Source organism: Emericellopsis cladophorae (assembly GCF_022114955.1).
Source record: "Emericellopsis cladophorae strain MUM 19.33 chromosome Unknown NODE_16_length_390664_cov_118_533041, whole genome shotgun sequence".
Lineage (NCBI taxonomy): Eukaryota > Fungi > Ascomycota > Sordariomycetes > Hypocreales > Bionectriaceae > Emericellopsis > Emericellopsis cladophorae.
The window spans coordinates 39501-54014 of NW_026250941.1; the positions used below are offsets into that span (position 1 = coordinate 39501).

Sequence of the window (14514 nt, forward strand, 5' to 3'; positions counted from 1 at the left end):
GGTACATACAGTGGTCCTCTGCAGGCTACCTCGTATTCAACGTGATATTGGTGGCTGTGAGTAGCACGATCTCCAAGTCTGCTCGACAGTCCCGACTCGTTGAACAATGAACATTGAACTGAATTACGGAGATAGTCCTCCTCGCGGTGCTGCATGCATCAAAAGTCGATGATCCACTTGCGATCGATCCATACAGGTACACATCTTGGTGTTATTGATCCCCTTATATGCCAACACACGTGGGCAGGCAGATCCACGGTGAATTATTGATGATGAAGGTCAGCCTTGAAAGGCAATGCCCGAGGGAAAGAAACACTTCTTGACTTTGGTCATTTGGTGTGTCGGAGTGTCCACCGTCCACGGGAACGTCCACGAAACTCCAGTCGCTTCCAAGTTTAAGTATCTCTGGCCTGCTCCGTAGATAGCCACTAGTGGCTGAGCCATAGTCGGAAATTGGTTTGCCACAAGTGCTGGTCAGCAGTCCCTCTAATTTCCGGTCCTTTGAAATTTGCATGCGGTCAGAGTCCAGACTATTACTTTGTACACGTACACTATTAATCAGGACTGCCGGCTGCCGGCTGGCTCTTTAGCATGCAGCACAGCGGCAGGGGCAGCAGACGCACGTGGTTTCTAGTGTTTGTCCAAAGAACGATCGTCACTTTGAAGAAATGCCACTTTGTTTGTGTTTGGTGATCGATCACCTGACAGCAAATGAGCTGAACAGCCAGTGTCTCATTTGAAATTTCGCGCCGGGATGTCTTCCTTCGCCTAATCAACTAACCTCATTGTGGTCTAGAAGCCTAGAGAGTAGTGCTGAGGCAGGTGGAGACGAAACGCATGAGACGCCCTGGCGCAACGCGCCGAGCCCCATTTTATGCTCACTAGAATCGTTCATTTGTCACGACGTTCAGACATTCCGCTCGTTCATCCACAAGTTTCTTGTTTTCGCGACAAGTTGTCGGTGAACGACAGCCAAGTCCGCTGGAGTTAGAACAGGCGTCGGAATTGGCCCGAGCTCACTAAAATGCCCAGTAGCTTCTTGTAGGTCTCGTGGTACGGAGTACGGTGCTATAGGTGACTCTGATTAAGTGAGCGAGCCGAAATTAATTAGGTCCCAGTGAGATCATGCAACACTTATTATAACCATCGCGTACGCCCACTCTCACCTTTGCCCTCTCTCATCCGTACCAACGTCGCTTAATCCACCCACGCTCGCTTCACCTACCAGGCCAACCTTATATACTACTTTCCCAAACACCCACGTACCGTTTCGCACAACCCACCGCCAGTATGCGTGCCGCTCAGCAGACCACCGTTGCCCTTCTCGCCGTCGGCGCCGTCGCCCTCGACCAGCGTGACATCGACGAGTGCACCGACTACGTCCAAGAAATCTATCCCATCCTGACGGCTACGCCCACCCTCGAACCTTCCCTCTACTCGTTCCTCGCCGAGCAAACACAGCTCGCCACCATCACCGAGCTCTGCGAGATCCCTCATGTCACTGGCTCCTTGGCTGGCGAGTACACCGCGTACGTCAGCTCCCTCACCAGCTGGATAGCCGAGAACAGCGCCATCTTCGAGAGCTTCATCGAGGCTTGCACCGACGTTCCCGAGGTCCAGGACCTGCTCAACGGCATGCCCGTCCCCACCATGTGCTCCAACATTTCGTGGGCCGACGGTGCCTCGGACGACAAGACGACTGCCACTGTCACGACTCCTGCCACCACCACGGCCACGGCCACCGTCACTCCCACTCCCAGCAGCGACAACGATGGCGAGGATTCGGGCAACGACGGCGGCGACGAAAACGAGGGTGGCGATGGCGGCAACGCTGCTGGCCGTCAGACCGTCTCCATCGGTGCTGCTCTTGCCGTGGTTGGGGCTCTTGTCGTCGCGCTATAAGGTGGCTTGTCCCTGGAACTGAGAGGGGCGCTCGTTTACCCCCGAGAACATTGATGGTTTCCTCGGGGCCTCCCAGTCAAGACACCAGGGGCCCTCGGACTATGCATACTTGGCAGGCGCGGGATAGAATAATGCAAGCGTACGATAATGTCCAATTTACCTCTGGTCGCCTACTTTGTGTGTGCCGCGTCGTACATGTAGCCAAAGTGAGCCCTGCGTGACAGCCAACAGTGCGGCAACTGCCAGTAATCGAGGGGCCTGGTGCGAATCTCTTACTGGCCTTGGGCTTTATATCGCTCACAGGCTGCAGTTCTTACTCAATATTGGCACCGCTTCTAAGAGGGTTATTGTCTAGACAGACACACCAGCGCTAGCGACTTTGTCAAGTGAGTAAGGTAGTACGTGCGTACGAGTAATGATCGCCGGCGTCAACGTTGGTGTTGGTCGGACCTAGGACCCTGCTGTCAAGGTGGGCCCGCGGATCTGGGGATAAGTTTCCAATTCCGTGCCCTCCACAGGAGGCGCCATGAGGATCGGCGTCCAATGCGTCCGTTGCGTTGGTGCTCCTGGATAGGCGATGCGTTCTGCTGACAGCTCTGTGAAGCTCCGTGGCATCCTGCATGTGCAGGGCTTTCCATCGAGATGGCGGCCCAAACAAAGGCTTATGGCCGCAGGTCCCCTTCACGCATCAGACCATGACGGGGAGTTCTGGTCACGATAGACTTATTACAAGGCGAGAGCGTTAATGGTCAGCTGTCGATCTCGGCCGCAATCAGAATACGTCAAACATCCGTACTGATGCTTTAAGAGTGCACAGTTGTCAACAGAGCAGTATGGGTCGCGTGTGAAGCGGGGTTGCACATCCTACATGCCGCATCGGCCCCGTTCCAAACACAAACAAATTGGTCTACTTGAGTATACTGAAGTTCTTTGTCTCTGGAGAGGGATAGAGATGACCGTAGACCATGTTGAAGCTGGACATGCAGAGCATACAGGATCTCGAAGTTTAGGAAACCTATCTGGCGCCAGCACCCGCCATTTGACTTGTACAGAACTTCCCGAGAGATTGATGGATCGACAAGCCTTGAAGCCACTGTCAACAAGTGTTCTCTCCAGAGTCTGATAAGGTATTGACACCTTGGCGCCACGCACTGCTGGAAGCACCACCCAACGGTTCCCAAGGCGCTAATGCAAGAAGCTTGTGCCCCGGACATGCCAACGCAGGCATCATTGCAGCAGACTGCATCAGCGTCTGTACTACTGATCAACTTGGGTCCGGCTTTTCCTACGACAGCCTGGCTGCATCAGCTCAACATTTGCGCCGGTAGGCCGCGCACTGAGCTCGCGTGAGGTATCCAAGCAAAGCAGATTGTTTCCGCACTTCCCAAGTAGTACCAATTCGTAAGAAGGAGAAGAAAGGACACACGTGATGTGAGTAGATTGTGACTATCGTTCCTTCCCCGCCTCCTCATCGCACTAGTGTAATACGGATGGTCCGTGCGGCCACCCTCCACTCGCTGCATCGCGGGCGTTTGGCTGCTTATCACTTGATGATCAAAGTATCGAGATACTCACGATTGAACGGACAATGCGACGCGCAGCAGACTCGCAGGATTTTTGAATTACCTACACTTAGGAGAGGGTATTCGAGTAACTTGTCCAGAACTTGTTTGCAATTACAGTAGCTTCTGCTTCATTACCCGTCTATGATAAGGTTGATGTCAAGTAGCACCCAAGTTAGGTACCGGTACCTCCATCCCTCACCTTGCGCAACAGCTCAAACTCTAAGGTGCCTGGCCAGCCTTCACATCCAGTCGCTTCTATCAACCCGTTTGCCGTCCGTCTGTCTGACCGGCCTGCCCTTCCTTTTCTTTCACACACATTATCGTTGATCTCACTTACTCTTTCCACTTCTTAGTCGACTGGTACCTATATTACAGCACTTTCATCCATCGCGCTCTTGTCGGACTATCCCAGACCGCCGGTCTCACCCTCGTCGCACTCAGCATTTGTTTACTCCTCTATCCATGCCGCCTCCGTGAAGGTGCGCAGCTACAGTTATCGCCATCGTCCCCGCTCGAACAAGCATCTGTATCGCCCCAGTGGCCCCAGCAAAATACAATACTTTGGGTGCCTCCTATTCTTTTTCGCCATCGACAGATGATTGTTTTCATTGTACGGATGATTTGACGTCCGATCAATTGTTATTATACAGAACCCCTGTAAAGCGTAAGTCGTGCGTCCCACTCCACGAGGCTCTTTGCATACAGTGACTGACCGACTTCAGTACGTCGTCGACTGTGGTTTTCAGTCCTGAACAGAATCGCAGTGTAATAAAGGGCCGACGATTCTCCAGTACTTTGGAGCACAGCGTGCCTTGCTGCTCAGACTGCTCTGATATGGCTACAATCGCTCTTGAACGGCCACTCCCTCCCCACAGACCCGCTTCGGCTCTTAACGCCCCCATAACCCCTCCGCTGTCTCTCGAGGGCTTCAACACCCCTCCGTCTTCTCAAGATTCGCCATACCAACAATCCATTGTACCAAACAAACACATCCCTGTTTGTCCACCTGGCTCCGGACAAGCAGAGTTGCTCGAAACACCTCCCGACTCGCCTAACAGTGACGATTTTGCCGGCCAACCAACCCTCCTTCATCCCATCGATGACTTCACACGCCGTGATTCTGGACCATACTCCATCTTTGAGATTGACCCCACCTCTGTTGCCCATGCCCTCGATATAGCTTCCCGCACTCCCCTGCCAGAGCCTGCTCTTGTCTTTCCCTGGCTACACGGACTGCACCCACACAACCAGCTTCAGCAGGCTTTCTTCAATGCTCGGAAGCGAGCGCACCGCAAGGCGCCGTCATGTATGCGAGGAATCACACTTGTCAAAGCTGATGGACACCTGAGCCGGTCCCGCCTCAAGGGAGCTGTGGCTCCCGAGGAGCTGATTCGGGCTGATGCGTCTACACTAATGTTCCATGAGGCTGATCCCCCCGAAGGCTTTTCCGTGCGAAACTTTCATATCCAGCCGCTGAAAGCTGCCTTGTTGTCTGACATTATCGTTTACGATGAGTGCGAAAAGACTGCCACCCAGGTGGCTTGGCAATTCGCAACCGCCCAACAGCACTGGCGTGAGAAGCATTTGACAGGGGACGATGGTTTTCCGGAGTATCATACCTTCGTCTGCGTTGGGGACTTTGAAGATTTTGAGGAGAATCACAGACAAATCGTCGCTATCGATTCCAAGGGCTACGCGACTGGAGAGGTGCTCGACTTTATTGCCCAAGAGAGGAAGGAGATGTGGAACATGACGGAAGCCTCTGAAATCTCAAAAAACGTATTCATGGGCCCAAGTCCCGAGATGGGCAGCGCTGAGGAACAACAATTTGATATCTTGATTGAGTGCAGCGATGGAGCACGTCTCAACCCTGAGGCCCTGCAGCTGGTTGCGGAGAGTCCTGCCGAAGTCATCACCCAGCCATACCATGAATTTCCTTCGTCTGGTAGTATCTTGCCGCCAACTTACAGTCACGTCGAAGTCGACGCCCTGTTAGAAACTTGCAAGTGGATCTATCACCTAGCACACGGGACCCGGCCGTGCGGCGTCGATGGTGATGGCGATGTTTCAATGGACATGGCCGACGAATATTCGACGCACATTGTGCCTCGCAAGATATTGATTCACTGCGGCGATGGTTACACCGAGTCATCGATGTTGGGAATCGCATACTTCAGCTTCAGCACTGGACAGCCTGTTCCAGAAGCATGGCTGAAGCTACACACGGAAAGGGGCAGGAACTTCTTCGCATATCCCAGCGATGTCGCTCTTCTCAAGGCCATAGCACCACGTCTTTTGACAGAGTCACCTGCGTGTCGAGGCAAGACACTGTTGGACATCACAAATATGGTCAAGCAAGAGCCTTCATGGCTGCCTGGCCTCGACGGTTCACTTCCCAGCCGTGTTCTCGATTACCTATACTTAGGTAACCTCGGACACGCCAATAATCCAGATCTCCTGAAGGAGCTTGGTATTCGTCAGATTCTCAGCGTTGGCGAAACCGCCATCTGGCGAGATGGTGATTCGGAGGCTTGGGGAGAAGACAACGTCTACACTGTGGAACGAGTGCAGGATAACGGTATTGACCCGTTGACCGATCACTTCTCACGCTGTCTGGAGTTCATCAGTTAGTATCCCTAGATTTGGAAGTCTGCATGTAAAAGAACACCATGCTAACGTTGGGGCAGATCGCGGGCGACGAAACGGAACAGCAACACTGGTTCATTGCCGTGTAGGAGTATCGCGGAGTGCCACCATATGCATCGCCGAGGTCATGCATACTTTTGGAATGTCCTTCCCGCGAGCATACTGCTTTGTGCGCGCTCGACGTCTGAATGTGATCATCCAACCACATCTGCGCTTCGCGTACGAGTTGCTCCGCTGGGAGGAGCATCTACAGACGAAGAAAGACCCGCATGCCCGCGTCAAACGCGAGATGGAATGGGCAGAGATTACTCGAGAAATTGCGCTCATGAACCGACCGTACTCAAGATGATGGGATTAGTATTCATGTTCAAGTGCGCTGGCTTTGCGCGCGACGGGGCAGCTAGGGAGTCGCCATACCTTGGCTTGGAGGACGGCAATATTAACAATGTGATGTGGTATACGAGTATGTTTTTCTGGGTTCGGCTAGTAGTATTATTCTGGAATTGGGTTACGGTAACAAAGCGAGCGAGAGCGCTTGCAAAAACACGACAGGGATTGAGTCTCGCAAGTGTATAGTGAGCAATGTTGGATATTGACTGTTTTTGCGATTTGGGCCTGCAAATCCGAATGTGCGGTAAAGTAACCTCACACAATTTGCGACGTACTATCGTTAGCCGCCGTGCAAGATCGGGTTGAAGAGGATGTTTCTGTGCGCAGAGTATACACGAAGATAAGGCTTGAGAATAAGTTTCGGCATCATTGATTTTACAATAGGGCAAGCGAGCAGACAGCCAAAGGCCTAAGGTCATTCTGTGCTATAAAACCGTAAAAGAAGACGCTGAACTCCGACGGCGAGGGCCCATCGTGCGGAAACGGGAGGTATCGATGTGCAAACACATATATGTAGCACACCCGTCCTATGCAAAACGTGTTGGAATAGAAGTGGCAAGCAAGACCATGCAGCGAAACATTACAGATCGTGATCCTCAAGCGGCAGACTCGCTCCTACTGTCGTCCCCTTCAAGCACTCTGTGGCAGGTTAGTCCATAGCTTGAGCGACAGGAACTCCGCGAGTAGAGACTTACGAGAATTGCTTTACCAGATACCCCTCACCACCATTCTCCATATCGATATTATATACGTAGAAGCCGCCGTCGCTTGTCACCACCATAACTTGTGGGCTGCTGCTGCTCATGGCGACGACGCTCCGTGGCGGCGCGCCGCCGCCACCGCCGGCTATGCGAGAAATTTGCGACCCCGTTGCGTTGTTGGACTTTGGGATCTTGATAAAGGCAAAGTCGCGCAACGGCTCCCACATTTCGGTCACGGTCTGCGGAAGGTAGGATCCCACCACGCCGGCCACGCCGCGGCCTACAATCTGCGAAGAACGACGGAACATGTTGCCGAACGAGCCAGACTGCCTACGGCGACCCGGTCCAGAACCATTATTCCCCCCGCTGGCAGCGTCGGCGTCGCTCCTCGGGGACTCTGCCGCGCTATTCCCGGGCGAGTCTTCTTCGTCATAAGACCGTGCCCGCGACCAACGGTCTTGCCTTTGGGGCTCGGGGGGCTCTATAGGTACGCCACCCGGCGTCGCATGGGTGGGCGGTGCCCCCAGCCGGAAGATGTGAACAGTGTCCGACGTGGACGACACACAGAGCAGCGTCGCGCTCAGGTTGAAGGACATGCTGTAGATGCGCGAGGGATATGTTCCTCTCCGGAATTGATATAACTTTTGGCCGCCAGGTACGGAGAAGACTCGAATAATGGTGCCGGTCTCTGAGGCTGTGGCCAGCAGGGTCCCGTCGTTGCTCAGGCACAGGCAGCTCAGAGGGGCGCGGTGGGCTTCTATCACGTTGACTGCCTTTTTATCAATAGTGTCGAAGATGAGCACCTTGCCGGACGAAGGTGACACATAGGCAGACTGCGGCGGCGCATGGGCTGGTCTCCGAGCGTTCTCGGCTTCTTCGCGTGGTTCGGGCAATGGGTAGGCGAGCAGGCAGTTTTCGGACGAGGGCGAAAGCGCACAGATGGCGTCCGGGTTCGGGGACGTGTGTATCGTGTGGAGTAGGGACATGTTGGAGATGTCATAGAGATAGATTTCTTCTTCGAGGATGACGGCGAGGCGCTTGCGGTTGAGGCGGACTGCGAGCACGGCAGAGGGGAATGTGAGTTCGCAGATGACGGATCCTCTCTGCAGCGACACTGTCAGCTCAGGCCGTCATACATCTGGGTGACCTGCAGACCGACCTTGGTATTCTGTATTATCAGGTGCCGGGGCGTGAGGGTGAGTGCGACAAGCGAAGTCGAGAAGAGCATCTCGATGATAGCTGTGCTCCCTTCATCGCTGCTGAAGATTCTCGAAAACGGGTCGGTGTGATATATACGGAAGCCTTTCGACGTTGCTGTCCCAGAGTCAGCTCGAGGAACGGGTGCAAAGCGCCAGTTGGCGACGTACCGACGGCGAGACAGCTGTGGTCTTGGTTGAAGGTGATGAAGTTGAGCGTCGGCGTCGCCATGGCTGGCGGTAGCGCCGGTAGCGCAACGGCACGGATCGGAGGACCAGGCGACTGGGCTTCAGTTTGCTGTAGACTGGGTTCCTCGCACTTGGAGGCTTGAACTGCTGCTGCCGTCGAAGGAGGATGAGATACGGGTCTTGCGACGCCTAGTCGGCTTGGAGGTTGGGGTCGGGTTGGTTGAGGTAGGTGCAATACAAGGCCGGGGTAGTCGCGACACCGAGACCTGTCAGAGGAACTTGGTCAGGGGTGGTGGTGTTAGACTCGACAGAGATGCTTGAGTGCTTGTGTGAGGTACCTATATAAGAAAGGCTGATGCAGTCCCGAGAGCACCAGAGGCTGGGGATCCCATAGCTCTGGCCTGTACGGATATGTAGGTTCTTGTCCTACCCTACCTTAATCGCAATCACCTGCGCAGCTTGGCGCACCGTGACCTAACCTGCGGCCAGCCCCACTCTGATCGTTGCCAGTGCATGCTCAGCTCCATGTCTCTTTGCCTGCACAGGGCCACAGGCACTGCTCGTTCCACTGCGGGGTTCCATCCGTAGCCACCAGCGCTAAGCGCAAATGGAACAGACAGGCAGACAGACTACTCCATGTTTCTGATGTTTTTTTCTGCCTCCGGATAGACGATAGCTTCACCATACAAGATCCCACACAGTCGACCCCTTTTCCCTTAAATTGTGCAGGCCTACCTGGCATTTTATGGCTTTCGAATTGATTTTCGGGCTCTCATATGTAACATCTGTATCCATCTCAGTGATCTTGGGTTTCTTTCGCTTACCCTATACTTTGCCCCTCAGCAGCGATAAAAGGGTCGGTCTACTTTGAGGATATATAGGAAGCTCCTTGTACCTCATTCCTAGGGAGACTGATGGTAGTCATGTCAGCTTCAAAGGCAACAAATGGGGCTGCAAGGCTGGAGAGATCTCAAGCATTAGATGATTTGATCATGGGTGTACGTTGATGTTGTTTCAGCCCTTGCGGGATGAACTAGTCTTTGCCGAACATGAAATTCGCTGACACGAACAAGACAAACAGCAGCAGCATTGCGTCGAAGAGAAGCGTTGAGCGCCTGTACTACCCCAATGAACCACACTTTTTCCGCTTCTTCGTCAAGAAGCCCCAGAGAAGAGCCCCTCTGATCAACCGCGGCTACTGGCTTCGACTCCGCGCCATCGATGTCATAGTTCGCCGATTCTTGGAAAAACCATCAAAAAAGAAGAAGGTGGTGATCAACCTGGGTTGTGGGAGGTATGTTGCCTGACCGCTTGCATTCCACATACACTTACGACAAGCAGTGATGTCCTGCCATGGCAGTGTCATGTACGGTACCCACAGATCAGCGATGGTTCTCTCTTTGTGGACATCGACTACCCGCACCTCATGCGCAAGAAGCGAGCCATTGTTCTGCAGACCCCCCAGCTTCGAGATCTCCTGGGCACTGGTGTCACGATCAGCAAGGATGACAATGACCCTGTTCTTCTCGAGAGCGCCAAGTACTGCCAGCTGGCCTGTGACTTGCGTGAGCTCGAAGCACTGCGCCGGACGCTAGACTCTATTTTACTCCTCAAGGACGCGGAAGTACTGTTCGTTGCCGAAGTATCAATCACCTACATGGACACTGCCTCCGCTGATGCTTTGATCAAATGGGCTAGTGGTATTGGCCAAGGTATGCGATAGTCGAATCTGCCACACGGACAGTACAAGTAATAGTATACAGCCGAATTCTGCCTGTTGGAGCAGATATTGCCAAACGGCCCAGATCATCCCTTCGCGAAGACAATGTTGCGGCACTTCGAGAAGCTCAATACCCCGATCAAGTCGGTGCAACAATACCCAACGGTTGACAGCCAGCGAGAACGCTTTAAAGACCGAGGCTGGGCTCAAGTAGACATTTGGGACCTCTGGGAAGCCTGGTCATCATCAGTCTTCATGACAAGCGCCGAACGGATGGCACTGGACCAGGTTGAGCCATTCGATGAATGGGAAGAGCTCATGCTATTTGGGCGCCACTACTCTGTGCTCCATGCGCAGGCCTCGTCTACTGGTGTAGAGGACACGGCTATGGAAAAGCAAGCTCCGGCACGCTCGGTAAACAAACAGGTCTGTTTCGAGATTACGACAAGATCACCTTCAAGACCAATAAAAAGGAGGTTTGGCCAAGCAATAACCCTTCACAACTCAAAGGGACAATCCTTTGGTGCTCATCTGTTCGGAATGGGTGCCAATAGTCGTTCGGACAGTTACGACCTGTACAGAGTAGACGGTTCATCAGGGTCTTTAAAACTCCCCATTGACGGTCCTGGACCTCGAATGTGCTACACATTGAATGACTTGGGAGACTACGGAACCTTGCTCGTTGGGGGACGCAGCTCTCCATCAAAGGCTTTCCGAGATTGCTGGATACTACCCAAAGGCCGGGGAAGAAATTGGCAGAGAACATGGGAGCTGCCAAAGCCACTTTACCGTCACAATATCTGCAAGCTTGGAGACTCAAGCCTCGCTCTGGTTATTGGAGGTCGTAACGGCTCCGTGGGTGTTTCGGGCGATAGCTTTCTTTTTGACCCCGACAATGGCTGGGTTAAGTGCCAGGTTCGGACTCCATTGTCTGAGCCTCTGTTCGGGGCTGTGCTCTGCTGCTGGGCATCACAGACGAGGGATGGCTTCTTCAAGGGGCTATATTGCGGCGGCTTGCGTCCTGATGGTACCCTGAACCTGGACCGCTATACCTGGGAACTGGATATCGCTAAGGAAGTGGTAAGTTATGTCAAGTGTAGTGAAGAGTATTGTACTAATGCAAAGCAGCCTTTGATTCAGTTCTCTAAAATTTCTTCTCCCCGCGCCGCGTGGGATCCGTTGTCTGTCTTCGGTGCTGAAATTGTTAATATCAAGGGCTTCACTATGATATGTGGAGGCACCGGTAACGCACCGTCACACCAAGGTCAGACCATTACTGTCTTGGAAGCAGGTCATGATCCGCTCTCTATAGTTGGACTTGTGACCGCTGGAGAAAACGCTGCTGATTGGCCTTTCATGATCGGGTCGTCCATCATCACAGACGGCCACAGCCTGAATGTCTTTGGTGGTGGCGCAACGTGTTTCTCCATGGGTACGTTCTGGGAACCAAGAACGCACCGCATGGAGCTCATAGATCGGAGGGAGTCTGAGGGTTATGGCAGCCGCAAGCCAGCTCCTGAGTATCTGGAGAGCCCTAAGATACTTCTGGCAGGGGATAGACCTATACGGTCTGTGGATTCCAAAGTCAAGGCAGAGGTCATCTCAATTCCTCGCATGCGAATAAAGTTGAGCGCGGAATTTGAGGCGCTTGTGAAAGCTGGCAAACCAGCCATCCTAGAAGACGCTGATCTCGGCACCTGCAGAAGCGCATGGACACCCGAAAAGTTGATGAGCATGACAGGCTCCGAGCAGGAGGCAAGTTCATGGTCTTCATGGGGTTGTATGTACTGACAATGTTGTAGGTCGTGGCTCACGAGTGCTCTGACGATACGGAAAAAATGGACTTCAACTCCAAGAATTTCCGGTACGTGACTGATCAATTCAAGAAAATCATCGAAAAGATCCAGTCAGGAGGGAGGTTATACATCCGGTCGCTATCTACCGACAACCCCACTGATCAACCGGCCAACTTGGAGAATGACTTTCCTTCTTTAGCAGAAGACTTTACCCTACCGGAAGAACTGGCTTTCGTCAAGGAGAACCTCTTCAGTTCCATTCTCAGAATATCGGGTCGGGTGAACATGTGGCTTCACTATGATGTGCGTGCCCCCTGGGTAAACTTGGGTCTCAGCACTTGGCTAATATTGTGTCAGGTCATGGCCAACGTATATGCACAGGTACACGGCTCAAAGCGTATGATTCTGTTTCCGCCGAGCGATGTCAGTCACCTATCATTCGCTCCAGGAGCATCAAGTTCCAGCCTGGATGTCTTCGCTTCACTTGAAAGTACTTTGCTACAGTCCACCCACCCACACGAAGCAACTCTTGGACCTGGCGACGTTCTATTCCTCCCCCCAATGTGGCTCCATACAGCTACGCCGACGAGCGACTTGAGTGTCGCTGTGAATATCTTCTTCCGCGACTTGCAGGATGGCTACTCTACCGGCAGAGACGTCTACGGCAACAGGGATCTGGCGGGCTATGAGAAGGGCAGACAGGAGGTGGCGAAGATTGCCAAGAGCTTTGGGCAACTTCCAGCGGACATTCGCAGGTTCTATTTAGACAGGCTCGCGGACGAGTTGCGACAAGCCGCAGGAGGAGACGGACTGTAAAGAGGGGTTCTTTGATAGACGGTGCCCACAAGGGTCATCACGCACGCATACCCCAGAAATCAAAATTAGAGTCAAGAAGCCGAGGTGACGTGCTCATATAACGAGTCATCAGGGGCTTTGCAGCCTTCACGGTGACAAAGGCAACACGCAACACTTTCGAATGGACATGTCAAACGCCAACCACCCGCCTCAGGCCGAGGCCGCACGCCACGAGCTCTGATTGACCCGACTGGACAGAGCTTAATGTACGGAGGGTGTCGACCCCCGCAAGCCTCGCAGATGGCATTGAAATATACTCGGCACCAGGTCGTCCCGTGCGGATGGACCGGAGTTCTAGGCCACAATTGCGGCGCGCTGCGGGCGCCGTGAATGTTCGGCTACCGGCGATTTGCGAGGACCCTTGTTTTATCATTGCAACAACACAGTGACTTCGTCGAGTGAGTACAGTACATGGGAGAATAAAGTGTGCCTTATGCGCGTGTGTGCGTACCGGTGCTCGCGTGGTGTGACGGCTCGTTCAATGGCTATAAAGTACTGATTGTTTGGTCACACGCGTCATGGCAAGATATGTTTGCGTCATGTAATGATAACAATACGCAACAAGTGCTTGACTTTTGTACATTGGTGTAGTCGCTGAATAGAGTAGTAATTTGTACAATCCACCCTCAACTGCGCAGACCATGAGAAAAGGCCCTGGCCGAGCCGTCGCGCGTTGAGGATAAACAATCAATGCTAATATCGTAAGCTCGTAATGGTAACGACGTGATACCAAGTGTGGTATCAATATGCCCGCTTCAAATGCCCTAATGAACTCCAGGTTTTCCCAAACACCGTCCCCCTCTATGCTTTTTATTACCCTTCCAACGTATATGATGCGTCATGGTGAATGTGAAAAGTGCCGTCGCCGTCGCTGCCGCCAACATTCACAGGGCTTTCCCTGACTGAAATGACAGACTGGAAGGACCGACAGTTGTGATGGCTTTGACGTCAGACGATTCTAGTGACGGGTTCACGGTCTGATGCGTCTGGCGGACGTTCTTGGCGAAACTTTGCTCGTAGATAGAACTCGACGAAGAAGTCCAAATCTCTGAATCGAGCCGCGCCCCAAGACTGACGCACCGGTGTAGTGCTTGCTGTCGAGGTCGCTAATCGAATCGCTGCCGGATTCCGAGCTTGGACTCGCGGGGGTCCCTTTGCGCCTAAACTCAGCGTCCCAACCGTACAAGTCGTTCGAGGGTGGCGTCCGGTCAGTTGCGGATTCATGGAACTCCACAGTGGTGTCCAGATGATGATACAGTGAACCATTACCCAGATAGTCGGAAACATCCCGTATTTCTATGACTGGAGAAGGCGGCTGACTGCTACGAGACGACTGATCGTCTATAGCGTCTGTCATCGTCGTATCCTTATCAGAGCCTGCGACATCCTGAGCTGTCTGACAAGGGGTAGCTGCTGGCACGTTGACACACGAGAGCGATCCTGAAATGGCCCTGTCGCAATCGGGGGCCACGCTGAGGGATGAATCGACCGAGGTGCCCAATGAGGCTGGTGTCTCTGTCTCTTGATCTCGGCATCCAGTCGAGGGCACCGTAG

General features: G+C 53.3%; 4 protein-coding genes across 4 annotated transcripts; 3 read left to right on the top strand and 1 right to left on the bottom strand.

Moving 5' to 3' along the window:
- Nucleotides 1-1290: 1290 nt before the first annotated feature.
- On the top strand, nucleotides 1291-1902 carry J7T54_003408 (uncharacterized protein; the record flags this gene model as incomplete). Its single annotated transcript, XM_051505673.1, has 1 exon — nucleotides 1291-1902. One exon carries the CDS (start codon nucleotides 1291-1293, stop codon nucleotides 1900-1902), a length of 612 nt encoding a protein of 203 aa, XP_051362845.1.
- Nucleotides 1903-4301: 2399 nt separating this feature from the next.
- J7T54_003409 (Dual specificity protein phosphatase-like protein) lies at nucleotides 4302-6098 on the top strand (the record flags this gene model as incomplete). Its single annotated transcript, XM_051505674.1, has 1 exon — nucleotides 4302-6098. The coding sequence occupies one exon, from the start codon at nucleotides 4302-4304 to the stop codon at nucleotides 6096-6098; it is 1797 nt and encodes a 598-aa protein (XP_051362846.1).
- Nucleotides 6099-7099: 1001 nt separating this feature from the next.
- On the bottom strand, nucleotides 7100-8632 carry J7T54_003410 (Autophagy-related protein-like protein; the record flags this gene model as incomplete). The annotated part of the gene is made up of 4 exons (XM_051505675.1): nucleotides 7100-7142; nucleotides 7199-8307; nucleotides 8364-8518; nucleotides 8572-8632. 4 exons carry the CDS (start codon nucleotides 8630-8632, stop codon nucleotides 7100-7102), a joined length of 1368 nt encoding a protein of 455 aa, XP_051362847.1.
- A 1006-nt stretch (nucleotides 8633-9638) lies between these two features.
- On the top strand, nucleotides 9639-12921 carry J7T54_003411 (uncharacterized protein; the record flags this gene model as incomplete). Its single annotated transcript, XM_051505676.1, has 7 exons — nucleotides 9639-9818; nucleotides 9971-10301; nucleotides 10395-10735; nucleotides 11285-11389; nucleotides 12112-12408; nucleotides 12463-12502; nucleotides 12683-12921. The coding sequence occupies 7 exons, from the start codon at nucleotides 9639-9641 to the stop codon at nucleotides 12919-12921; spliced, it is 1533 nt and encodes a 510-aa protein (XP_051362848.1).
- Between the last annotated feature and the right edge of the window lie 1593 nt (nucleotides 12922-14514).